This window comes from Bos indicus x Bos taurus, chromosome X (assembly GCF_003369695.1).
Source record: "Bos indicus x Bos taurus breed Angus x Brahman F1 hybrid chromosome X, Bos_hybrid_MaternalHap_v2.0, whole genome shotgun sequence".
Taxonomy (NCBI): Eukaryota; Metazoa; Chordata; class Mammalia; order Artiodactyla; family Bovidae; genus Bos; species Bos indicus x Bos taurus.
In genome coordinates this window covers 108,471,210-108,486,247 of record NC_040105.1, presented here as the reverse complement: position 1 = coordinate 108,486,247, position 15,038 = coordinate 108,471,210, and the positions used below count along the sequence as shown (strand labels likewise).

At 52.5% G+C, this 15,038-nt stretch overlaps 1 protein-coding gene across 6 annotated transcripts; it reads right to left on the bottom strand.

The window, feature by feature from the left end:
- Positions 1 to 4,390: 4,390 nt before the first annotated feature.
- CCNQ (cyclin Q) lies at positions 4,391 to 14,034 on the bottom strand. Of its 6 annotated transcripts, XM_027534073.1 has the most exons (7): positions 13,782 to 13,870; positions 12,091 to 12,281; positions 10,972 to 11,155; positions 9,567 to 9,699; positions 7,931 to 8,158; positions 7,043 to 7,078; positions 4,391 to 4,888 (listed from the first exon to the last, which is right to left on the bottom strand). In XM_027534073.1, the coding sequence occupies exons 3-7, from the start codon at positions 11,139 to 11,141 to the stop codon at positions 4,799 to 4,801; spliced, it is 657 nt and encodes a 218-aa protein (XP_027389874.1). In that variant the 5' UTR covers positions 11,142 to 11,155; positions 12,091 to 12,281; positions 13,782 to 13,870; the 3' UTR covers positions 4,391 to 4,798. The 6 variants fall into 6 exon arrangements, with proteins under 6 accessions (XP_027389874.1, XP_027389871.1, XP_027389877.1 ...); XM_027534070.1 differs by lacking the exon at positions 12,091 to 12,281 and having other exon boundaries at positions 13,782 to 14,034; XM_027534076.1 differs by lacking the exon at positions 12,091 to 12,281 and having other exon boundaries at positions 13,786 to 13,867.
- Between the last annotated feature and the right edge of the window lie 1,004 nt (positions 14,035 to 15,038).

Sequence of the window (15,038 nt, the reverse complement as noted above, 5' to 3'; positions counted from 1 at the left end):
TCCTAATGGAAGAAGGAGAGTGCTCAGCTCACCTGCTCTGTGTGGTCAGGCTTGAATGGTCTTGACCTGGAAGGGCCTCACCTGAATGTCCAGACTAGCATCCTCAGAGGTGGGTGGGGTGGGGAACACCACCCAAATGACAGAACCCTGGCACACATGCAGATGGTGTCTTTTTATTTTCACTGCTGCAAAGTACAGATAACATCACATTTAGCATCTTGACCATTTTTAAGTGTCCAGGTTGGCAGCATTAAGTATGTTCACGTGGTGTGTGGCCATCCCCAGAACTGCCCATCTTCCCCAATGGAAACTCTGCCCCATTAGACACCAACATCTCCTCCCCCAGCCCGTGCCCCCCATCCTACTCTCTGTCTAGGGTCTGACGACTCTAGACACCTCATACCAGTGGAGTCATATGGGGTCTGTCCTTGTGTCTGGCTTCTCTCACTGACCATCATGCCTTATCGGTCCAGCCGTGTTGTAGTGGCTGTCTTTTTAAGGCTGAAACACTCCATTGTGGGGCTGGGCCATGTTCTCTTCATCCAGGCATGCATCGATGGATGCGGGTTCCTTCTACCTTTTGACTTCTGTGAACTGCGCACCTGTGAACACGGGCGTACGTATATGTGTTTGGGCCTGTGTCTTCACTGCTTTTCAGTAGATACCTGGAAGTGGAATTGCTGGATCCTATGGTAATCTTTTTTTTTAAATTTATTTATTTATTTTAATTGGAGGCTAATTACTTTACAATACTGTAGTGGGTTTTGCCATACATTGACATGAATCAGCCATGGGTGTACATGTATCCCCCATCCTAAACCCTCCTCCCACCTCCCTCCCCATCCCATCTCTCAGGGTCATCCCAGTGCACCAGCCCTGAGCACCCTGTCTCATGCATCAAGCCTGGACTGGCAACCTATTTCACATATGGTAATATACATGTTTCAATGCTATTCTCTCAAATCATCCCATCCTCACCTTCTCCCACAGAGTCCAAAAGTCTGTTCTTTACATCTGTGTCTCTTTTGCTGTCTCACATATAGGGTCATCATTACCATCTTTCTAAATTCCATATATATATGTGTTAATATACTGTATTGGTGTTTTTCTTTCTGACTTACTTAATTCACTCTGTATAATAGGCTCCAGTTTCATCCACTTCATTAGAACTGATTCAAATGCATTCTTTTTAATGGCTGAGTAATACTCTTGTGTATATGTACCACAACTTTCTTATCTATGCATCTGCCAATGGACATCTAGGTTGCTTCCATGTCCTAGCTATTGTAAATAATGCTACAATGAACATTGGGGTACACGTGTCTCTTTCAATTCTGGTTTCCTTGGTGTGTATGCCCAGCAGTGGGATTGCTGGGTGGTATGGCAGTTCTATTTCCAGTTTTTTAAGGAATCTCACACTGTTCTCCACCTATGGTAATCTTGTATTTACTTTTTGAAGGAACAGCCAGACCATTTTCCATGGCACCCTTTTCCATTCCCCCCAGCAGTGTACAAGGGTTGCCATCACAGATTTCCTCTTTAAACCAAAGCCATGGAAAGAAAGCCCGTTATTGCCCTCATTCACTGGCTCCGAGGGTCACTGCACCATTCATGCCTTCACACATCAGGTGTCTTTGAACATCTGTGCTGGGGCCATCTGTGCAAACAATTTGTCCTGGGGACAGCCAAGCTGCATGGCCCAGCCCCTCTGCCCCACCAGCAGAGCCACGAGGGTAACCCTGGCTCATGATTTGCAAATGACTCCTGTGGAAACAGGGCCCAAAGTCCCTGCATCCTGTTTCCTCGTATTTCTATTCCTCCACCGTGCACATCACCCTGGTAGACTTGGCAGTGCCAGAGGGAGCATTTTCCAGGGAAACTGCCAAGAAACAAGTAAAATGGCTCCTAAGCTCCCTCCCAACCACCTGAGGCCATACTTTCAGAAAAGGTCAAAGGCAAATGGCAGCAAACAGCAGAGAAACGAATAGCAAGAAGTTCTGGCTTCAATGATACATGAGGTCCTCTCAAATAAGAAGGTGAAGTCAGTGGGGGTTGGGCCAAACACCATATCAAGATAGCTGTGCCTTCTGGGGAGATATTACTCATCTATATCTGATTTCTGTTTTCCGTGGACTTCCATGAGCAAATAGGACTCAGGTTGCCAAGGGGAAAAAAAAAAACAACTGGTCATTCACCAATGCCCTGAGGCAGGGAAAATACTACAACACCCATCCCTTCACAAAGCTGGGAGCCATTTTTATCAGCAGGCAGCCTGGGAGCACAGGTGGTGCCATGAACTCAGGGGACCTAAGCTGCAGGCCTTTCTTCTCTCCTGGTTCTGGAGGCCAGAAGGCATATTCTAGTTTTCCCATTTCTGGCATCACTGGCAGTCCTTGGCTTATAGACAAATAAGTCTAGTTTCTGCCTGCATCATCATGGGGCCTTGTCCCTTTGAGCTTGTGTCTCCACCTGGAATGCGTCTGTCTCTCTCTCTTCTTATAAAGGACACCAGGCATATTGCACGAGGGCCACCCTACTCCTGTAAGATTGCATCTTACCTTGATGACACTACAAAGGCTCTATTTGCAAATAAGGTCCCATCTCCACAGGTTCTGGGGCTTAGGACGTGACCATGTCTTTGGGGGACAACAGACTCTCCATCCCAGCTACAAAAGAAGAGATGGAGAGATGGACTGAGCCCCTCCGAGGACCTGGCTTGCCCTCTCCTTTCTCTGGCTTGACAGGCCAAGGAAGTATTTATCGCTTTAATTAAGATGCGCTCTGGACTAAAAAGTTCCCGGAGGCCTGGGGTTCTAGAAAATCTTCATCTCTCATTATTGACCTTTTTGAACCTAAAATAAAAAAGGCAGAAGATCGTATCTCTTTAATCCCTATTATCTTTTACAAAGCCTCAGTAATAGGAAGCCAAAGCAAATAAAAGAAAACCACTCTGAACCAGATTTTAATTCATATTGTGTGACCAAACTGTCCTTACAAAGCAGAGCTGGCCATGTCACATATTCCCCAAAAGTGTCACATATGTCCCAATACCATTCCTTACCTCTGTTCCAATGACAACACACACAGACAACCCCTCAGTGATCTCCTAAGTCCCCAGGGCAGTGTGACAGATAACACACGTGGGTTGAGGGAGTTAAAATAGCTATCACACTCTGAAATGTTTTGGTCTAACCTGCTTGATTTACACAGTGGGAAACTGAGTCCCATTGAGACAAAGGAACTTGCCTGATACCTGATAATCGTTGAGAGGAAACTTAGGGCCACAAAACCTCCAGAGAGGCTGCTGTTAGCCCCGCAGCCCAGAGCTCACCCAGTTCAGCTCTGTGGCTCTCAGCTGGGGTGGGGACACCAAGGACAGAGCTAGTCAATGCAGGCCAGGCAAGTCCCAGGGTGGGGGGCTACACCCAGCCTGTGGGGAGAAAGGGGGTGATGGAAGCAAGGTGGTTTTTAGAAAGCACAAAGTGGAAAGGACTGGCAAGAAAGCCAAAGCCGCCTTCAGAGCCCAGCCAGGCCCTCACCCTCCACCATCCACACTCAGAGCCCAGCCAGGCCCTCACCCTCCACCATCCACACTCAGAGCCCAGGCCCAGAGCTTGGGCACCAATTCTGTCCTCAAAGGGAAGAACAAAGTGGAAAAGGGGACCTTGGCTCATATCCTTCACCTTGAAGCCAAATAACACAGTCACTTCATAACTCAAGGGAGCCCTACTGCCTGACTTAGCACCCAGGTATGACTCCTCCTTATGCCCCTGACCGAGTGGACCCCAAGTATGCCAACCAGCTCCCACACCTGTGGGTGCCAGAGGGCATGGTGGCCAGTGTCCAGAGCCCACGTTCCCTGGGTGACAAGCTCGGAAATGCAGTGAAGTGCCTGGGACAGTCCCCCAGGCCCCACACTATCATGGTGAAGGACAGTCCCACCAGCACGCGTGGAGCCTGGATCCTTTCTCCCAGGAAGAAGGACATTTGGGCTGGAGATTAACTAGACTCTGCATCTAGTCTCACTATCTCGGCACTTTAAAAAAAATCTGTAACTTTCTAGATACATTTTGGTCAGATCTAGATTTCTTGATCTCAAATGATAGTCCTTAACCTAAGTTCATTCACCAAGCAGAATTACTGCCAAGCCCTCCAAGTATCCCAGCAGAGGAAGAAGGTCACGTGGGCTCCTCTAGGGGGTGCCATTGTGACATGTGCACAAGTTGTGTCATCCTGCCCTTCCAGAAGTGGTGGAGGGTCTGCCCTTGGCACCTCAGGTTGTAGGAAGGGCAATTCTACCTGGAGAGCCTCTGAGGAGAAATCGAGTCTGGATGGTACCCACAGACCACTAGGGCAGCACGAGCTACAGAGCAAACACTGGGCATCTCAGTTGATTTCTATCATCTTTTATTACACAAAATAAAATTCCATCTATGTTGAACATTCATTCATACTTTCTATAAATTTGGCTTTTAAAAAATCCCCAGGGGTGCAGTCCCATAGCTTCTTAGATTTTCCTGCTGATAACATCACTCTTCAACGGCAGTCAGGTCCTCTCAAAGCACAAATGTTGATGCGGCGACTGGCCTTGAGCCGCCCCACACGGTACACTCTCAGCCTGCCCGCTGAAGGCGTGACTCTCGTCATTGTCCCGACCACGGCTGCTGGGGACAGTCATCGCCTTCACCAGCCCTCCCAGCTGGTCCTCTGGGGGCTGGCCTTCACGGCCCTTTGGCAGTGCTGTCCCCAGGCTGCCAAGCGTCCCGGGCTTCTCTTTGGGGAGGCCTGGACCAGGGCTTTAGGGGATCTCTGTGTCCATGGTATAAATCTGAATGAGATCAGACACAATGTTATCAATGGTTGGCTTGGTAAGGTCTTCACTAAACACCTAAAAAGGAGGAGAAGGAAAACAGGCTCTGGTTAGACTCCCTCTGGGTTAAACAAGGTACCTGCCACTAAGCACAGAACCACAGTACACAGGAGTGGAGATGGCATGGGGACTCTGCTATTGGAGACCATTCCAGACAGAAGAGGCTTTCGTGATCATCCAGCTCACACAGAAGAGGAGACTTGTCCTGGGTACATGGGGAGCTGGTGACAGAGCTGGGCCCAGATCACAGGCTCCTACCCATAGGCTCTCAGCTCCATGGTTTCTGGGGGGTCCATTTCCAGAAGTAGACTGGACACACCCCACCCTAGGCCAGCCCGCGAGGAACACATGGACCTGCTCTCTAGCCTGGACCAGACCACCTTTTTTTGTTTTCTTCTTGGTGGCAACACTTAGCTTGAGGGATCTTAATTCCCGACTAGGGACTGAATCCAGGTCCCAGCAGTGAGAGTGCAAGAGTCCTAACCACTGGACCACCAGGAAATTGCTCAGACTGCCCCTTGACTGTGCCACAGAGCTTATAAAATTGCAAGGTGAGTCCCCAGGGGCCCAAATGAAAGGGGTAACCCTGCCTGTTTCCAAGTAAGATCTGGCCCTGGCCCTGCTCCTGGGAAGGGACTGCTAAGCCCTGCCTGATGAGAGGGGGACCTGGGAGCTTGGACCTACTCTCTCCTGGGCCATACCTCCATTCCTCTTATCTTGGCTAATTTCAACCTGCATCCTTCCCCAGGAACTAACCCTGACACCCATAACCATGAGTATAATGGCTTTTCTGAACTCTGGGAATCCTCCCAGTGACACATGGAGCTTAAGGGTGCTTCTGGGGACCCCTGATGACACCAGAAGTAAAAGGCAAAACAAGGAGTCCCTGGTTGGATGCTGTGGCCCCCAGGCCTGGGGGTTGCTGCCTGGGCTCCAGGTCTGGGGCTGACCCGGGGCAAAAGCTGGACCTGAGTCCCCCCTGCTGCATGGACACCCAAGGAAGCTTGAACCCATCATGGGCTGTCATCTCAGGTGGGAGACAGTGACCTGGAAAAAACCCCGCCCTCCCCATCCAGCTCAGGAAGATCCAGCCATTCCCCTCCCACCCCCCCTACTCCCGCACTCTGGGTGGAAAATGAATATCTCAGAAACACGGGCTTGCTTGTCAGGATCCACTACCTGAATGCTTCTGGAGACCCCAAGCCAAGAAATGACCATTAAAAAGTAGCCCAGGGCCAAAATCTGGAAGCAACCCAAGAGTCCATCCACAGAGGATGGACTAACATGATGCAGACCAGCTATACCATGGAACGGCACTCAGCCTTAAAAAGGATGGAAATTCTGAGTCCTGCTACAACTCACTACTGCTTTAGAGCTGGAGCGTCATCCACCAAGAGGACCAACGCAGTTGGATGCCAAGGGCTGCCCCACTGCCACCACCACACCCAAGGGCAGACAGGCTTCGGGGGGATGTCAAGCCTCTCGAGCAGCGTGGGAAGCCCACCCAGAGCAGACAAGTGGCATCACAGAGGTGGCAGCTGGGAGCACGTGAGCAGGTGTCTCTCATCAGCAGGTAGCCTTCACATGCCCAGAGGGGGCCCAAGAGCTCCAGTGCACGGAGCCCAGAGCCACCCAGAGAGAGCAAAGAACAAGGGAAGTGCGGCTATGCTGCCCAGAGAAGTAGGCTCATCCAGGGGAAGTGTGTCACCCAGAAAAGAGGCCCACTACCTGATTCAACAGAGGGGGGACGCAGGGGGTCACACGATCTGGAAGTCCCCAAGAAGTCCAGCACAGAGCAATGCTTTTGTCCACACAGCCACCCTTCCCGCTTCCCCCTCCAAGCTGCCATCAGGCTACATCCAGCCTGAGGTTGGGGCCACAGATGCCTTTGTTCGACAACACTTGCACACCTACTACCCGCCAGGCCCAGGCACTGGGCTTGGGGCCGCTGATGAAGCAGACAAGATCCCTGGCTTCAGGAGAGGGGGAAGGACAGACAGGCAGGAAAGGACAATGAAGCACAGAGAGAAGCTGCTATCTCTGAAGAAGGGCAGCCTGGCGGAGGCGGGGGGCGGGGGGTGCTCAGGAAGGGGGAGGCAGCCACTGTAGGTTTGCAGGGGAGGGGTAGTGCACAAAGAGGGGGAGTCTTCCAGCAATTCAAAGTCTGCTCACATGGAATCTCATTCCAGGACGAGGAGGGACAATGAGCTTCGTTTCATGAAGAAAGGAACAGCAGATTTCAAGCATGGGAAAGGAAAAACAAAGAATGATCTCAAAATCCCATTTTAAGCAATGGTGGGACTACTGAGGGAAACCTGCTAGGACTGCATGCAGCCTTTCTGGCAGACACAGCTGACCCAGCTCTCAATAAACTGCTGCCTGGGTCCAGCTGGTCTTGAGGAGGAGGGCTGTCATCTATCTCCTCTATTTATCCATTCATCCACCCACCCATCCATCATCCGTCGACATTCCCGTTGTAACATCTATCCATCCGGCCATCCACTCATCACTGATCCATCTCTGTATCTATCGCCTATCTACCTACCTACCAGCCTAGGTAGTAAAACCTACCTACCAGCCTAGGTAGTAAAACCTACTGTCGTTTTAGGGCACCCCTGATACTTTGAATGTGATGCCAGACTTAGTGATGTCTCATCTACAGCAAGCTCTCACTCAATGCAATAAAAGTGCTTGCTTGAGCTCAGTAGTTCTCAACCAGGGGTGATCCCCTCCCCACCCCAAGACACTTGGCAATGTCTGGACACCGCTTGTGTTGTCTCAGCATCCAGTGGGTGGAGGCTAGTGATGCCACCCTGCACCCAACAATGCCCAGTGTGAACCCCTCAAACATCCACAATATCAAGGGGGAAGAGCCCAGCTTTGGCTATGGCAACAGGATATTTTCAAGCTTCAGGGTTCCCCAGTAGCCTGTATCTTTCTTTGTAGGTAATTACTACAAAGACATTTGACACCTGGTGTGGGGACTGCTGAAGGTCCTCAGGGAGGGAAAAGGCGGGGGCGGGGGGGGGGGGGGGACACACGCCAATGCAGTCACCTCACCTGCCACCATGGCTTCTCAGCCTCGGCCTCAGCAGGCACTTCGACCCCATAGGCTTGTAGGGCCAGGTGGATTACTGCCACGGCTATGTGCTGAGCCCGGAAGCGGAGGCACAGCCCCCCGTGGTAGCTGTCCTGTAGCAAGGCCCAGGCGGTGATGGAGACTGGGGTCCGCTGCCAGCTGTAACGGTTCAGCCAGTTCTTGAGCGAGACCAGGTAGTGGAGCAGGTACTGTAAAGACACGCCAGTCAGCTGCCCCCCACCATCACCTGCTTCCTTAACTGGGAGTCTGCAGGCCCTCCCCCTGCTGGCCTCTCTCTCCTAAATTGCCACGGTGTGTATACATCACAGATCAGATGTCGTCTCCCTGCCACCAGGTCCACCTCCACCAACCCTCGCCCCAGGTCCCCACGGGTTCGCCCTCTCTTGTCCTCTGAACCCAGCTCCTGAAACCTGCCTGGGCCTTTCTATCAACATGGCCCTGCTCTGGACACCATCAGCAATTATTCTGCTCCTCCCCTTGGCCCAGCCCAAACATAAAGCTTCAGAAACAGCAGCCTGATCTGCAGAACAGACCACAGCCCCCACGGGCCAGCCAGAGACAGGACATCAGGGGAGCTCAAGTCTCTGAACATCCTCCAGCTTGACTGTCAGCTCCTATTCTGCTTGAACACATGCTCTCCTTGAGCCCACGGGGAGGGGAGCCCTGCACTGTGCACTGACACAAACCACGACTGCTGAGCATCTCCACCATGGGTTCTGGGATTAGGGAGGTGGTGCGTGGAAGACATGGTAACAGGGGCAATAGGAAGGCCTCCATGGTGACCAAGTTGTTGTTTCATATGTTAACCAAGGCAGTGGCCACCAGTACATGTGACAAGCAAGCAACACCCGGAACTTGGGCAGGGGTGCTGTATCAGTGCCCACACCCTGACTGTTATCTTGTATTTATTCGAGTTTTGCAAAATGCCATTTGGGGAGGCTGGGCTATTTCCTCTGACTCCTTCTAAATCTACAACTCACTTGACAAAAATTCCAATGGGAAACAGACAAAATCACAGTGCAGAGGCCCACATCACAGTGCATCCCCCTTCTCTCTGCAGTCCACCCACAAATTACCCACATGAGGCCTCAGGCCCTCAAAGGAGTCTGCTGCAGGGCTACTTTCTGTGATAGCTCTGCTGTTGGGAGGAATGTGTTCCTAGCAGTGAAGTCAGTGACATGGCTTTTCTCAGGGTTTTTCTGCACAGATGAGCTGCGTGTGAGCTGTGAGGCGGAGTAGCAACTCCCAGGAACAGACACTCCAGCAGGTCATGAAACCAGCCTTGCCTCCGCTTTTGTGGGTCAGTGAACACACAACTTATATGGGTCTGGGGACAGACACAGGCTTCAGAGGGCACATGGATCCCAGCTTTCAGCCACAGCCGAGTGGGCAGAAAGGCAGAAGCTGAAATCAGAGCTGCCTGAGAACCCTGGGAGTGGGGATGAGACAGGCCACCCGAGCGTCACTGTGCCTCCTCGGGGCCCCATGTGGCTCCAGGCTCAGGTGACTGCACTTTCCGGATAAAGAGCAAAGACTTTCATGCCGCTGGGAACCATAAGTGACTGCTGCCCTTCTACCAACCCCCGCCACACGTACCTTGTGTGGGTGCTGGAAGGAGACCTGGAAACGCAGGACCCGCAGCACGAGCAGTTCGCACTGTACGATGCTGTCCCGGATCTCCCAGAAGCGCGAGTCCAGCTCCAAGGGGTCACTGCCCGGGTGGAAGTACCTGAACAGAGAAACAACATGGCTGGCAATAGAAGGGGGTGCCCCCAGGAGCCCCATCATGGGGCATCCAGATACACACACCAGAGCTCTTCTGCCATCGACGAGCATAGGGTCCACCTACATGTCTGCATAGGGGATAAAAACAGGAACCAGGGAGGAAAGAAGCTGCCTCCAGTGTCAGCCCCAGTGGCTGTGCCATGGCACTCAGCAAGACATGGGCTCTTTGCACCGGGGGTGGCAATGCCCATGGCACTCAGTCTGGGCTCAGGGAAGGTACTTAAACACAGGGATGATACACACTCAGAAACATAAAAGTATTTCAGCTATTTCCCAGATTGTCTTTCTTTCATTCCAGATCTTTCTGTCCTTGTGTACACCTTATTTGTCTACAAGACTCCCACCTACGCAAGATCACTAAGATGTACGGGAACAGGATTTACACTCGAGTGATCAGAACTCTCAGCCACTGAGTCATCATTCCCAGCTCCCCTCTCGTCTTCTGAGCTCCCCACAGAACCCACCTGGGTGCCCACATCCAATTAGTGAGCCCTACAACTTCCCCTCGTGCCCACCCGGCCTCCCTACTGGGCCCTGGCAATTACAAGTGGACTCCAGCTGCCCCCCCTGCAGTGCTCTCTCTGTTTTTTTCTCCTAGTCATTCTCAGTACATCGTGAACCTGTCATGTTTATGGGGTGGGGAGTGCTTTTCCATTAACTGTTTATTAAAAGAGAAGCAGCACAAAATAGCTTTCTTCCTTAACGATTACAGAGTTCCTAGAAGGGCTATGATGCACTGCTAGTCAGTAACTTTCCAGAAACTGCTTTCTCCCAGACCCACTGGGCCTTGGCGCAGCCCATCCAGCTGGCTGGACCCCCACGTTCTTCCCTAACAGGAACATGGCTACTCAGGCCCAGGGCTGTGAGAGACACTCTTGGGCGACTCTGACCATCTAAATAGGACAACGGCCCCAGAACCCAATTGCTTTGATCTGTCCTGTCCAAGACACCTTGAGAATCTTCTTTGGTGCCCCTCTGCAAGCTTCCTCTGCTCTAGCCTGTGACAGCCTCTTTCCACCCCTCTCTGTACACCATCAGGCCTCTGAGGTTTCCCCCAAATCTGGCCCCAGTTGCTGCTGCACAGGTTCCCCTAGACTTCTGACACTGCACTGACTTCTGCCTCTGCTGCTGGAGCTCCTGGCCCCAGTTCAAGGCCACCCAGGTGCCTCCTTCTGAATTTGACTGCTGGCACCTGGGAGACACTGGAAGCCGCTACCTGTTGGAAACATTGATGATGTCACGCGTGCGCAGATGTTGTTCCTCCACTTTGCCGGCCAAGTAAAGGGAAGACATGGCCACCAAGTAGGGATCGTAGGCATCCAGGTTGATCTCGCAGAAGAATTTATGGTAAATGGTACAGGCGGTGGCGATGGGGATGGACCGCATCCCTAGCTTGACACCTACCAAGAGAAAACACGCAGGGGAGAGCTTCATCCAGAGCTCACCCCCTGTGAAGTGTGAGGTGTGCCACTGAGTTGGGCACTGAGGGTACACACGCCTGCTCAGACACCACCGAGAGCCCAGGGCCCAGCTGACAGGGGATGCCGATCCTTCCACGGGGTCCTTGACCTGAGGAATTTAGAGGCAGGCTTGTCAGACTCTGACAGGCTAATGAGCCCCTGGAGGTCACACTCAAGTGCAGCCTTCCCTTCATAGCTCTGCAGGTTCCTCATGTCTCCCAAGCCCCCAAGGTTTCAAACTTCTCCCCGATCTGTTCCTGGCATATCCCTTTCTGCACATCTTGAAAGCATCAGCTGTGTGTCTGTTTCCATGTGAGGAAGCATTTAACTAGAGGTCACTCCCACCTCTGCAGCTCGTAACCAAAACCCTGCCAAGGTGACAAGAGGAAAAAAGGTCTCTGAGTGCCACACAGATGCCACAGATTCTGATGCACTAGGGTACTAGTCCACAGGGTCAGAAAAGGTAAGCAAAGGAAGCAGGGTGACTGCTAAAGGCAACCACAGGCCGAGCAGGAGAAAAGCAACATCAATGGCCACAGCCAGGCTTGAGGAAAGAAGAGCAAGATACTGAAAAGGGAACAGAAAGAACTCAAAAACTGGAGCATGATAGTTTGATTTAGGCCTTAAAAGCCCTAAATCCCTCAGAAAGCTACTAATGAAATCACTGCACTGGGTCACAGAACTAAAACAAATTCACAATGACCAGGGGAAGGTTAACTTGACACCCCACAGACTGAGGGAAGGTGGAGAATCACCAATGATCATTAAAATTGTGTTCAACATCCTCTACCTAAAAAGATGTATTAGTTCCCTTGAGCTGCTGGAACAAATTACCATAAACAAATTGGCTAAAAACAACACGTTTTTTCTCTTACAGGGCCGGTTCCTTCTGGAGGTTCCAGGGGAGAATCCATTTCCTTGCCCTTTCCAGTTTCTAGAGGTGCCTGCAACCTTTGGCTCGTGGCCTCTTCCTCCAGCTTCAAAGCCAGCAGTGCAGCATCTTCTAACTGTGCTTCCATCATCACATGGCCTTTTCCTCTGCCGTCTACTTCTCCTGCCTCTATATCTAAGGATGGGTTTGATTATATCAGGTGCAGCAGATCATCTAAAACAGTTCCCTGACATCAAGATGCTTAATCCCACCTGCAAAATCTCTTTCGCTGCATGAGGTTAACGGTCCCAGGTTCTGGGGATTAGGATGGGGCAATCTGTGGACCAGTATTCAGCCTCACACAGAGAGAGCAAGGGCATGTGCAAAACATGAGAAGAAGGACATATGCAAACATTTTAGCATTAGCTTTCAGCATTTAGCACTTAGTAAAACCTAAGCATGTCAAGGTTTAAACTTGACTTTAGACAGTGAAGTTCTATGCAGACAGTTCCTACATGGGACCCATCATTCTCAGAGATGTCAGATGAGGTGGTATTGCTACATGTGAGCCTCCAAGGGTAGCATGTTTTCCTGGTTTACACAGACCTTCCAAGCATATATGTGGCATATATGAGGGGCCACTGCCATCCTTCTTTATGCACTTTTCAAAACGTTTTGAAAATTAAATTACACACCACTGGGATTAATGGTCCTAAACTATTTCTCCAGAGTCCACTTATGTTGACTTGAAAGTAGACTCACTCAAACCGCTCTTCCCCAGAGTGTACATAAAGTAACAAAGATTGGAAACTATGTAGCACTTTTGACAGAGAAACAATGTTTCTATGGAAATGTAACTGGCTTCCTCCCCTGTTGGGAATAGCGGCGCTCAACACGACAGTGGACGCCGAGTCAGGGTTGCTGCTGCTGCTGCTGCTAAGTCGCTTCAGTCGCGTCCGACTCTGTGCGACCCCATAGACGGCAGCCCACCAGGCTCCCCCCATCCCTGGGATTCTCCAGGCAAGAATACTGGAGTGGGTTGCCAGTTGGAAACACTTAAACCCCTCTTCCACAGGGTGTACACAAAGTAACCAAGATCGGAAACAGCCTAGCATTTTTGACAGAGAAACAATTTTTGCACGGAAATACAACTGGCTTCCTAGCCTCAGTCTTGGGAGCAGGGGTGCCCAACAAGACAGGGGACACCGTGTCAGGGTTCAGAACGGAGGGTGTGCCTTGGGTCCTCGCTGTGACGGGACCTGTCAGGAGCGCCACCAATGGCATGTTCCAGAAGGTTTCATGTGACCAAGTGCCCGCGTACCCTTATGCTGGGAGACAGGTGTGTCGGAAGGCACCTCCTAAGCTAGGGCCAGTCCCTTGCCACATCCTCCCTGGGGCCTAGGTGCCAGTCGTGAAACGGCCAAAAGCCCAGGAGGCAGGGCGTGGCGTCAAGGCTGAGGCCAGAACCCACAGGCCTAGCCTCCGCTAGGGCAGGGTAGGCCGGGTCTCTGCCTTCCATTCAGCCACGCCAGCTCCGCGTCTGGCAGGTCCCCCTCCTCCGGGAAGCGGGTCCCCTACTCCAGTAGCCCCTGCCCGCCTGCTCGCGGCTCCCGTGACAGGCTGGGGGCCGGCTGGACGCAAGGGCAGCACTGCGGCTCCGGCCACCACGTCCCGCCCTCTTCCTGGCGCGGTTACCTGCCTCCATGATGAACCTTGTCACTCGGAAGTGTACCCTCGATTCAGGTGCCAGCCGCCCCTCCGAGCCCCGGGTCTCAGCCCCTCCTCCGCAGGTCCCGGGGCCGCCGGCCTCCATGAGGCCCCGCCCCACAGACCCAGAGCCCCTCACCGGAAGGAGAGGCGCCCAGACGCGTGGCGCCTGGCTCCCGGGGTGTCTTCGCCGCGGGAGCCGAGGTGCCGCCCCGCCCTGCCTGGGTCGACCCTCCCCACCCCCCCGGGTGAGGGCGCTGAAGGCGAGCCCGGCCGACTGCGCAGGCGCCAGATCAAGCGCAAGCGCACAGGCCCACCCTGTCAGGCGTCTGTCAGGCGACTGTCGCGCTCCCCGCCCCTCAGCCTGGACTCCGGACGTCATCCCGCGCCGCCTCAGGAGGCGTAGGCCCCGCCCCCGGAGACTCACACTCCGCCCCTGGGAGCCCACCGGCGGCCTCGGGGAACCCGGGAGGCTATTCCTCCAATGCGCAGGGAGGTTACTACAGTCCTAGGGCCAGGGTGCAAAAACAACTGCCCTAACGCCTGAGCGACAAGTTCCTACGGTGTCGCTCCGGGCTGATGGCCCAGTGTGGGGCCGAGGCGGCGCTTACCAGAGCTCACAACAGTGTCTCCCACCTGGACAAGACGTGGGGTTCAATCTCAGTGTTCCTAAAACCCAAATCCGGCTTTGCCAGAGTTTCCCAGACCTACAGATGACCCCCGAAGGAAGCGCTGTGCACAAAATGAGGACAGTTAGTAGGGCTGTTTGTGTCAGGCTTTTCCAGGGGCCCAGCATCCCTGGGGGACCTGCTTGTGGCTCTCATTTCCAGCCTGGCAGCAAGGGAGGAGATTAAATGTTTGCTCAATGAGTGTTAATTGAATATCCAGTTCCTAGTGCAATCCCATACTTCGTGTCTTCCACAAGTAGGAAATTCTGCATCAGGCATTAGGGATGTACAACCCCAAAGGGACCCCCAAGCTACTGATAGACAGTGCACTCTGGTCATTCTGATACAGCCAGACAGTTCCTATCATTTGAGAGAGTTTGGAAGGTTGAGAGGAAAAAGCCACCTTAAGGCCAACCTTTATCTTCTTTAGCCCCTCCCTAGTCAGTTTTCCCGACCTGGTCCTCTCTACACCAGCTGGCTTGGTTTCCTGGCACTGCTATAATAAATGACCAGAAAAGTAGGTGACTTAAAACATTAGAACTTTAAATCAAGGTGTCAACAGGGCCATACTCCCTCC

Bases quoted from the DNA above. Each gene is read 5' to 3' on its own strand.
- CCNQ (XM_027534070.1), bottom strand. From the start codon at position 13,899: ATGGAGGCCGGCGGCCCCGGGACCTGCGGAGGAGGGGCTGAGACCCGG. The intron at 11,156-13,781 runs GTAACCGCGCCA...TTCTCTTGGTAG, and splicing joins AAGGTTCATCATGGAGGCAG to GTGTCAAGCTAGGGATGCGG. The intron at 7,079-7,930 runs GTGAGGTGACTG...CATGAAACGAAG, and splicing joins CTGAGAAGCCATGGTGGCAG to CTCATTGTCCCTCCTCGTCC.